The following is an 11,514-nucleotide window of genomic DNA, read 5'->3' as shown; positions in this document are numbered from 1 at the left end:
CTTTCTGAAATGGGCTGGAGTTACCCCTCCCTCTCTCACTCTGGTTTCATTATCCTCCTTTTCTGAAACAGAAAACACAGAGTTTCCCCTTATCTCAGGGTTAATAAACTCAGAGTTTCTCTAAACCTGCTTTCTGAAACGGACCCCTGCAGTTTGTCATTCTTATCATAACTGTCCAAATGTGCAGCCGTTGCTGATATGTAAAATATGTGTATGTATAAAGCCACTTTGAATATCATGAATGTATTTAAATACTACTGAGCAATATCAAGTATGTAATATCTTATAAAGTGAGTTAAATTATTATAGAAAACTAGGAAAATTACTTCTGACTGGTTAAACAACAGCATGATTCTATAGATAAGTTTGGGATTATGCTTGGTCCAATCCATTGTTCAACTTTTAGAAGGTAATACGTACTGCAAACGCAATGTTGGTCAGAAAAACTACAATTAAATATTGTACATGAATTATTCAGCCATGATAATGATATCTAGAAAGATGTACAGTATGCATGAATGCTGGTCAAGGCCTCAGCGCTGCCGATGTGCCACAGTAACCACATGTGGGGGTGAGGAGTATTAAGGTGCAAATGAATAAATCGTGGCAGAGATGTTTTTTTGTGTGTGTGCGTGTGTGTGCACACGTGTGCGCCATGGCTGTCATGCAAGTCGGATATAATTTCTGAGCTGGGTTGCAGCTGAGTGTGTTTTTGATAGATGTGGGCCTGCAGTGTGTGTGCTGTCAAGGCAAACCTTCCTCCTTTTTACAGCTTTGTGTCTGATGTGTTGGGGGATACATAAACATCCCGAGTATAAGGTGATTTGCTAACTTATTGATGTGGTTTTGCGACTTTGATCCTTTTGTGTTGGCTCTTGGTTTAAAATTGAAGCTTGGGCTATAAAAATCCAACATATTGTCTGTCAAATACAGACCTCTGTGTGTGTGTGTGTGTGTGTGTGTGTGTGTCGATGTGTAAGCTGGCAAGGCACAGCTGTACCTTATGGTATTCTACTTATATAGAGACAGTCCTTTAAGTGCTTTGGAAAGTTTGGAGTTCTCAGAGTGTTATTGATTGCCTACAATCTATGCGGGAAACCCCATCGGGCCTCACTGACTTCTTAGTTGTGTGTGTGTGTGGTACACATCACGTTTTTTGATTTTAAATTGAGACAAAAACCACAGTGCTCATGGCTGATTTATTAATGATGCAGTGGAAACAGCTGTGGCAAGACCCTATAAGAAATCTAGCAAGCACCCCCCCCCCCCCCCCCCCCCCCCCCCCCCCCAAAAAAAAAAAATAAATAAAAAATAAAAATAAATATTGTTTTTTTTTAAAGCACAATATTGTATCCCTTGATGTTTGCTTTTCTTGTGTGTTGTGTTCCATGAGCAATCTTGAAAAAAAAAATAATAATTGCAAAATGTATCTTTCAAGCAGCTTTATAAGAACTCAACTAATTACACTGAATTTCCCTTATATTACTGTGGCGATCTTGGCAAGCAACAACTTTGCCTTATCTAACATTTTACATACACAAGTTAAAAGTATACAACTCATTCCCAGTAATTACCCAGTGAATTACGTTTAAAGGCGGATTTTAAGTTGCACTTGAATCTCCATTTTGCAGGGCAGTGATGGCAGGACACCTGCTGTACAGTACAGAAACAAAAGCAAATGTAGAGTTACCAAAGATATACTGCGTTATGTTTTGTAATAGCAAAACAAACGGGAGATCTCTATTACCCTATCCCTCCCCTCTGGGTCTGAAATGAGTGTGTCAATAGCACCCAGGCTGGAGATAAATGTTTGGTGTTACTGCTTAAGATTACAGAGAGAGACAGGCTGACACACACACAGAGAGAACGAGTATTTATGAGCATCTGTGTGTGATAGCAAAATAACAAGTGCAGAAGAAGGAGACGGATAAATGTAGTGAGGAGAGGGACAGATAGCGGTATTAGCCATCCCCATTTCCCACAACCTCTCATCCCATCCAACATCCCCCGATGCTGTCCGATCCGGAGCGAGTGCTGGGGTTGTGGGACATGCTTTGCCTTTTCCTCCTCTAGGCTTTTACCACTCGGCATATTAGCTTCATTTAGTCATTCAGATGGTTTTTCTCATCAAGAACACAGAAAGTAATAATCTAAATCACATCGGGTACCATTTTCCTTGCACAGATTTATGTTTCTTCAGGCCAGTTCACTGATCTGAGAGCTATTAGAGTATTATAGGACACACAGTCATCGAATTAAAACCCAGGAAGGACATATTTGATATTTGAATGACCTTTAAGTGGCTATAAAAAGAGCCAAAGCAGCTTAGGAGGAAAAACTGCCTGTATCCTCTGTCATTGATCAGCTCCAAATCAGCAGTATAGAGCTTCCATCTGCCAACTGTAATGTATGAGAATTATCTACAGCCTTGCATTAATGGATACTAATGTAACTTTTCCATAGAGGAATCAAGCCCAGGCCCAGTACAGAGCCACCAGGCATGAATCCCAACTGAGCTATGACATCAAGCACAAGACAAGAAGCCACATATCGTCTGACACCTGTCAATCTTTGTAAACTTCAAGAAATGTGCCACAAGCATGTTTCCTTCCAACTTATACCTTCTGCTAGCCACATCCATAGATTTTTTTTTTACTTGAACTGTGGGCAAAATAAATAAATATTTGAGTGAGCTGGTTTGCTGTAGTGAATGAGGTGGTGACAGGTGGAAAAGCAAGCTGTTCGTTATTTTTTTAATGTTAGGACTAGGCAATTTACATCTCCTGCTGTTCCATTTTATCCATAGGGATGCCCAGTTACAAACAATCTCAAGGTACCTGTATTTCAAGCAATGTAACATTCCTGATACCCTTTACTTCTATGTCAAAACATTTTTTTCAATGGCTCTGAGGGAGTTTTCATAGGAGCACCTTTAATTTGTCAGTGATGTCGCATAATTACTATATCCCTCCTCCTAGGTAAGAAGATAGGAGGGGTAAATTATTCTGTGTGCTTCCAAAAGGACGCCAAGCCTTCTCACTGCCCCGAAATCCGACTCTGAGTTCCAGGGGAGTCCTCTCCCTCACGGGCTGTCAACAGCCCTCCTCTGACCTTGTGAAACATTTGACTATTCCCCGAAGTGAGCTTCCCTGGCTGCAACACACATCGCCCGCTCCTGTCTCAAGTCATCCGAGCCGGGAGACTGGTCCAAAGAGCTCTGGAGTGTTGCTATCTATCGGAGAATGTCTGTGTAACATGTTTCAACACCATAAACAACACAAATGCAGTCCAAGCTTACAGGGGAGCGGGGATTTAAGAATATTTAGCTACTGAAGATGCAGCCGAGATGCGCGAAACAACTATGTGCCTGTTCACACACACACACACACACACACACACACTAATCTCCTGCCCTGATTTTACCATCATTAATGTGTGTATCCTAAGTAGCCTAAGTAACCCAATGTAGCGTCGAGTTACGCTAAACACACGTAGCCATGAGCTCTGTGTGATCTGCGGGTGGGTTAGAACATTATGACAGGAACAGAAGTGCCAGTGGCCAGGGAGTCGGGAAAGAGCTCCCGGGCAGCTCCTGTCTCCCTAGACTCGCTCGAGAGCCACATTATCAAACTCGCCGTGGTAACACTGCGCCAAGCAGATCCATGCACCACTCATCCACCCACAGCGCCACTAGGTTTTGCGAACATACCTGGTTTTTATGCCGAGTCCCATCTTCGAGTTCAGAAGAGCTGTTCATGATTCCCCATTGGTCATTTACCATCCTACGGAGAATCTGCGCATCAGATCCGCCTGTTTGTTCCAGGCGACAGAGAATAAGTCTGTACTTGTGCTTAAGCCTATTCCATGAAAATTGGGGAATAAATGTAAGAAAAGAAATAAGAAAATAAGGGAGGCACAACTACTTCTGCTGCTCAACAACCGCACAAATTACGCACCCAAATTCCTCCCGAGAGAGGCTCCTGATCTGGCCGTTATTCCAATTTGAAAGAATGAAAAGCGGTGCTTCCAGGCTCCAGGGTGTGTAACTTGACTCACAAACGCATCGCAATTGTGTGGAAATTAACAAAAAAACAAAAATTAACCTCCAAAAAAGGTCCCGAAAGCAAGTCGCAGTCCTTTTTACTCCATTAAAAAACGAACCGACAAAATCTTCATTTGGCACAGATTGCAAAGTGCAACCGGACCTTTTTGTCCATCCACACCCGTTTCCAGGAGACTTTGAGACGCCACGTTATCCCAGCACTGTGACCAGTTATGACTGAACAGGTAAAGCAGACGGGACAGGGTAGCAGAGCTGCCGTGTTCCCTTTTGTCGTTCATTCGGCAGGGAGACTCCAAGTACCGAGTCCAATGGATGGATGAAGCCTCATTTATTTGCGCCAGGCTGATCTGGCAGGGATGCCTTTGACGAGACGAGTACGGGGGATTAGCGTGCTCCGTTTGAGTGCCGCACGGGGCGCAGTGCCTCGGACTGTCAATCAACGCGTCCCTTCGGTACGCACGCCTTTCCTGTGCCGCCCTGCCTTCAACTGCTGTGCCACTGCCACCCCGCCTGCTACTTCACTTCCACGGCACCGTAGACCCTCCTATTCCACTGCAACCCAAACAGCAGCAGATTGTGGGAGATGTATGCTTGATATGTACACCACAGACTGTGTAATGGGTAAATGTAACATAATCCCGGATACCAGACTGATGATAGAAATCCTCCTGCAGGAAGAAAAAAGTGTGCAAATGGACTTGAAGGTTGAAACCAGTTATAAAGATCATCTCGCCACAGTGTGTATACCCAGATACCTGATTAGGTTTAGTAATGATCTCAAAGTCTTTTAAAAGTAGCCTTTAAAAATAGGGCTGCTTGTTTGGGAGTTTATATATGAATATTAAAACGTATTTATCTACAGCATATTTTATAATTCATTGTCCAGAAATCAAATTTAAAACCACCAAAGTCTCTCAGATCGTTGGACATTATGTGTGTGACAAGCCAATGTAAAGGCCCAGCATAATAGCACATGAATTAAAAATAATGAGGAATGATAGCGAAAGGAAATGCACCGAACTATGGTATGTTTTTTTAGAGGTTTGTGACTCAGAAGCAGGCTTTTAAAACGGGAAATGCGCTCACCTATTGATTGTAATAAAGGGTGATCACAGCTTAATAACTCAGCTGGGTTAACAGGAGATCTTCTGAACTCCAGGTATAAATTAATCAACACGTTCCTACAGAAATCAATTTACACAATTTTCACTCAGTTCCTGTTGAAAGGCAGCACAGCAACAGCACACAAAGACCCCCCCCCCCCCCCCCCCCATCTCTTATCCACAGAGTCATTACCGTCAATAACATGGTCCACAGGAGTGGTCATGTTTTGGCTCAGGTGGTTTGATAAAAGAGAATATTAGAAGTCTAATTATTGGTGCAAGAACAAGGCATGTACATTACTCAGTCCTGTGATAACCCGGCCCACAAAGGAGGGAGGGGGGTAAAGGGGATAATGCAAAATAGGGTCACTGTGTGCATCGTCAGCACGTCTGACAACAACTATTGGATTGTTAAAGTGGAATATATTTTGTGATGGAGCCAGTGTTGGGAAGGTTACTTTTGAAAGGGCAGCATTCCGGGATGGGAGAGAACATGCTCTTGTTTATTGGCATTTCTTTAAACCAGTCCCAATTGTCTTGGGCGGTGCTAAGTGGCGGATGGAGCCACGGTGCAGCTGCAAAATAGCCTCAAAAAGGAATTTGTTTTGGTGAAACATGAACTATGTTCAAAAGATTGTTTTAGTCGTGAAACAGAAAACTCAGATCGGATAGATATTGACTTGGGACATTGCTTCGGCTGTGCTTCCACCCAATATAGTCACAAATCAATATCTGCCTAGGAAATCGTCTGGTCTTAATATGCATTGCTATTCGTAATTGTTGTGAATAGGCAGGCCACAAGAAGTTATTAGGTTGTTGTTGTTGTTTTGTTAGCTCACTTTTACTCACAACGTGCTAACCGTCAACATAGGATTCCATTCACTACGCTAAGCTAACTAGCGGCGGCACTGCCGGTGTTGCACCAAACTAAAACCATGCATGCACTGAGACAACAAATGTGTTGGCCAACCAATCTACAGCTAGGGGAGAGCGTGATAAGCCCTATTTCAACAAATGGTGGCGTGCTTCTTTAACCTTACAGCCACACTCAACACTGACTATTGTCAAATTCCTTTTACAACCCTTCATCACATGAATTAAGATTATTAATAGTTTACTTTTGAAGAACAGCCACCAATGTCAGACCTAAGCAGCTCATTTTAATATGAGATCATTCTGAGGTCATAGATTTAAATTCATCACAAAACAAAAACATCACGGCAATGTGTGCAGTCGCTATTATGCGCAAGAATATGTATATTTGTAAATGCAGCATGCATAGTATTTATTTTTGTTTAGATAACACAATTGCATATTCAAATTTTTTCCCTTCACTTTCCTTATCTGTGGAAATGTTCCAATTGACTGCTCTTTAAAACATCAAGATCAGGAAAAACATTTCATGACATGTAAATAGTAAAAGACGTGACATGTTTGCATAAATTAGTTTAGAAATTTATATTTTCATGAATTACATGTGCTGTGACTCAGAGTAAGGTGACATGTTTATTCCTTTGTAGAAGTTGATATAAAAATAAAAAACTGGGACCAAAGGCAGTTAACGCCAAATGGCTTCACCGCCTGAGGTCATGATTCCTATTTGATAAAAAAAGAGAAATGTGCAAACATTGCACATTTGCTGACAAATTGCAGGGGTATTGAATTTAGACTATATCCTTCCGGGCTTTTGACAAATATTGTAATAATATAGTGATTTCCTTCATGATGAATGAGCCATGGCTTTAAGGTCAAAGAGGAAGGTGTAAAGAAAGGACTGCCAAATATTGGCTAAAGCAGGGCAAACAATTGTAGGTAAAACATTGGTCACACCAGCTGGTGGTCATGTCGTTGCCTGATAATGTGTGTGCTTGCAGGTGGGTGTGTGTTTATGTGTGTGTTCAGTCCTGGCCCCATGTTTGAATGTCACTGAAACCTGATCAGCCAAAGACATTCAGAGAAACAGGAGACGTCTCCCAGGAAGAGCTGTTTATCTCTACAATTAGACCAAACAATGTCGCCTTTTATTGGCTATGTTGGTTTTTTGTGTCCAGATATCCAAACAAGCGTGTGTGTGTGTGTGTGTGTGTGTGTGTGTGTGTGTATTTTGTGTGATGCTCTTGGTTCAGTGTTGCTGTCTGAGATTTCTTCCCCCCCCCCGTTGGCTGTGTTTTTTGGGGGAATTGTCATGCATGGAGTGGCAGCAGGACAAATGCACAGAACTGTGAAGAACTAACAGGGTGAACTGGCCTTCCCAAAATGCCAAGCCTATAATTTGCAAAACGGACACAAGACAATTATTTGTGGAGGGGAAAAGAAAGTATTGTAAAGAATAGGAGTAATGCCATTGAATTGGTTATGGAATAATTGGGAGATGTGTTCTAAACAATAGCAGGAAACCAACAGTGGTTTCAACCTAGTGAGAAGTTACAATTAAAGCACACACACACACACACACACACACACACACAAACCTGTCATCAAAGAGCACAGTGAGAAATCAATAGAGGACACAAACAGGCTGTGCAGGCTGAGGGAGAAGTCTCTGCTGATATCAATGTATAATGATGGTCTTTCTGGAGAATCTCCAGAGGAGGGGCAAAGTGCTCACACCTCTGAAGTGCAAAGTCAAAGGCAGTGTTGCATCTCTCCCTGGCTGCTCTGTTAATTCCCTAACTTAGCCCGAGGTTAGCTACAGGTGTGGGACATGATTGAGGTTACTGATACATCAGATTCTTTGCTCTGCACTCTCACCTTTTCAGTTAGAATATCAAACCTGTGGGGCAAAGTCATTTCATCACACACTGCACATATATTCACACTTGCAAACACATTCTTGAGCAGAGAGGGTCCAGTGAGTACACAGAGTCTAGTTGCACACCTATATAGGTGGCATTTACTAATGTGGGTAAGTAGACATAAACCTGGGAGATGGAATTCAGTAAGTGATGGTGGTGCCTGATGCTGATCCCAAAAGTGAGTGTAATGATTTTGAAGGAAAAAAATGGTGGGTGTTTCAAACACTTTGACCAGCATACCCTCTTCTTTTCACTCTTCATTGCTGTCTTCAAGCTACTGAGTTCCCTCTCTATCTGTAATAGTTTGAAGCACTTATTTAGGATGGATCATATTCTGAGTTTTGCGGTTGTCATCTCTTTCTCAGCTCCCATCCTCAGTGAGTCAGGTTTTCCTTTGCTGCTTTTGCATTTTAATCCATGTTTCTGATCGGGTAGCTTATGTTGTATGACTCACGTACTCCATGGGTCTTCATCGCTGTCTCGTTAGGAGTTTGGTTTGCCTCTTGGCTCACCATCAGAGTGCCTCTGTGAGCCGCCAAGCTGTGTTTGTTGAATGGTTTGTAATTATCCGCGGGGCCTCCCTCGGGCAATGCTCCCCGACTCCTCTGCAAGTTTACTGTATAGTGCTCACCCCACCAATGAACCCTCTCTTTTGGAGCTAGGAGAGCAGGAGCACTGGGGAACACATGCATCATAAAAGAAAGGTGCAAGTAAGTATAAAAACATGCAAGCCAAAGAAATCAACCTGAACCCTGTTCTTGCTCTTCAATCAACACTCACCTCTCACCATTTTCATTTTCCACTTGCCTCCTCAGCCTCTCTTCCAATGTACTGCGTGGCATTCAACAAGCTTACCTACCACTAACTCACAAGTATGTGATCCTATTGCCCTCTCAAGGGATGTAAGGTCTTTAATGCAGTACTTCATGAAGGGCTGAACTCCCACAATGGCTTGAATCCAATCTTTCGGGGATTGGGAATTAGGTAGGCAGGCAGTAATCCAAAAATACTTCTTGCAATGTTTTATAAATTCCATTAAGACTATTTACCATCTACTGGGAGATCCCTGTACCTGTGGTGTGGCCCTTCCCTTTCCATTAGGTCTCCCTGCAGATTCAAACCATGCTCAGTTATTTTTAGTATCATTGTTTTGACCACGGTGCACATTTCATACTGTATATGTAGACGACTTATCTAATAGTAATTTAGCTAGCATACCCCTGTCTGTCCGCCTCAATCTCCCAGTGCTGCTCCAGTCGGGATGAGCGCTGACAACAGCCCGGCCCGGGAACACACCCACAGTCAGCCCCCAGCCAGCTAGTACTTATAGTAATTTAAAGATGTGGTAGCATTGGATCTGGACGGGAAGGATAACTCTTGGATTCAGAAGTGGATTGTCGATTCGGTCTTCTCACAGGTTCGTGGATCTGAGTGTCACATTTTCGGTTTCATATTGCTACATTGTTACCGCCCTATTATTTACATCTCGCAAAAGTAAGATACATCATCCTACCCTGCAAACAAGGCACGTCATTATTACCAAGATGTAGGTAGCTCTTAGGTCCAAATTCAAAGATGCACTTAATAGCACCAGCACTTCATCAGTCAGAGATGACTTACAAAATATGGAGTTATTGGTTCTCCCAAAAATTTTACAAATGTGACTAAATATATATATATATATATATATATATTTTTTTTTTTTAAATCAACCATTTATATCTGCAAAATGATGATGCAGACATTTTGGCGCTGGCCAGATGTTAAAGATGGTTTGTTTATACAAAGCCTTGGCCTATTCAAGAAAGAAACAGGGATCAAGCGCATCACAGCAAGAAACTATGAACTGCAAACCTTAAAACTAAATAAACTCAATAATAACACCCTACAATACAAAAAGACTAAAAATACCCTAGCCATAGACTGGTAAACAAAAGAAACATTTACAGTACTCTATCGCTTTACAGACTTTACAGCTTAACTGAATGACTTATTGTACTAATGTTTTGACCACATTTGATCTTTCTCAAGATACCTCACGATGGCAGGATTGTGGCATAATTTAGAGTTTCCAATTGATTTATAAAAACATTTTGATGGAGTTATACATTAAATATTTACCAAAAAAAGAAATGTATTATTAGGGCAATGGAAGTAGTTACTACATCAAATGTGTCTCATAAGGAATGCACATGCAAAGGCTCAATGAAGATACAAGAATTCAACACTGGCAATGTGCCAGCTCTTGGCAGTCATCCAATTAACGCCTTAGTCTGGGTTAATGTGTTGCTATGCTCTTTTGATAGTCTGCAATTGAGGATTCTTGTTACAATGACTAAACCAGTAAACACAACATTACTTTCAACACAATAAAAAGAACACTCCTTTCTTTTTTGAAGCTGATATCATGTGCTGTCTAGATGTAATGACAATACTTGAGTACACCGGTTTAAAAAATTAAATATTCTTCTGCACTTCACGCTTTGAAGTGTAAGCAAATGCCATAATTAGAAAGACACAGCAAATGGTGGGAATGGATCAGGTTATTAAACTGAAATCCTGCCCTGCATCTTCTGCTACGCTACACCACTCTCCCTTGTGTCCTTTTAAAATTCCACAACCTCCACTGCCTCTTGAAAGGCTGGGTCACACCAGCGTTTAAAAAAAGATTTACAGCAAAATAAATTAATTTCATTGAAATTGCTGCGATGGATTAGATTGCAGGGGGCAAATAAATCCACATAGGCTTTTTAAGTCAAGTTCAATTATGGTGAACTTTGACCTCTGAATTCACACCATTGAGCCATTGGCAAACCATCTTGACAGTGCTGACATGTCCAAAATGGAAGACCATATCATAGCGTGTTTGCTCTGTTTCCACCATGCACTATTATTTATTTACAAACCGATTTACAATAAGTGCATTTAAATCATGTAGGAACAAGAGTACATCTAATCCAATTTAATTTCCATAATAAAAGAGTCACCTATTCCATACATGATCAAATATACAAAAAAATAAAAATATTATCAATGTTGAAAGACCACTGGAGCCAGAACATATGGCACAATGTTTAAGATAAATTAAAGATTAGAAAATTAGTCCTCAAATTGCTTTAAAAAAAAAAAAAAAAAAAAAAAAGGGATCCAATAAGCTTGAGGAGGAGTATTTTAGCTTAATAACAGCATATCACCCTAAATTAATTAAACCACCTTTGAAGAACAGTGCCCAGGCATCAAGAATGAAGACATTTAGGGGGGCATAGTTCTCTTCTTTGTCTTTTTCATAATGTTCTGTGTATGGTTACATCACATCACTCAAACAAGCTGTCCACAAGGTCACTGAACTCACGACTCCGGCTCAGCTTTGACACAACTGCAGAGTCATCTGAAGCATTCTGCCGGAGATATGATGACTCCAGGTTGCATTTGAAGTCTGCCGAGCACAGTGCAAACATGAAAGGAGACAGGTCCATTCCCCTTTGGGGCTGCAGATCTACTTACCAGCTGTTCAGGCACACAATGCCACAGCCGCACAAACCAGGATCTGTCA

General features: G+C 41.5%; 1 protein-coding gene across 2 annotated transcripts in view; it reads right to left on the bottom strand.

The window, feature by feature from the left end:
• fibcd1 (fibrinogen C domain containing 1) overlaps positions 1–4,664 on the bottom strand; it is a 106,966-nt gene extending 102,302 nt beyond the window's left edge. The window contains exon 1 of one of the 2 annotated variants that reach the window (XM_034897247.1): positions 3,710–4,664. In XM_034897247.1, coding sequence (XP_034753138.1) covers positions 3,710–3,781 — 72 coding nt within the window. In that variant the 5' untranslated portion in view covers positions 3,782–4,664. The remainder of the gene's footprint in view (positions 1–3,709) is intronic. The other variant, XM_034897248.1, reaches the window with a different exon arrangement.
• Between the last annotated feature and the right edge of the window lie 6,850 nt (positions 4,665–11,514).

This window comes from Etheostoma cragini, chromosome 16, assembly GCF_013103735.1.
Source record: "Etheostoma cragini isolate CJK2018 chromosome 16, CSU_Ecrag_1.0, whole genome shotgun sequence".
In the NCBI taxonomy this organism is placed as follows: domain Eukaryota; kingdom Metazoa; phylum Chordata; class Actinopteri; order Perciformes; family Percidae; genus Etheostoma; species Etheostoma cragini.
This window is presented reverse-complemented; position numbering and strand designations above follow the sequence as displayed.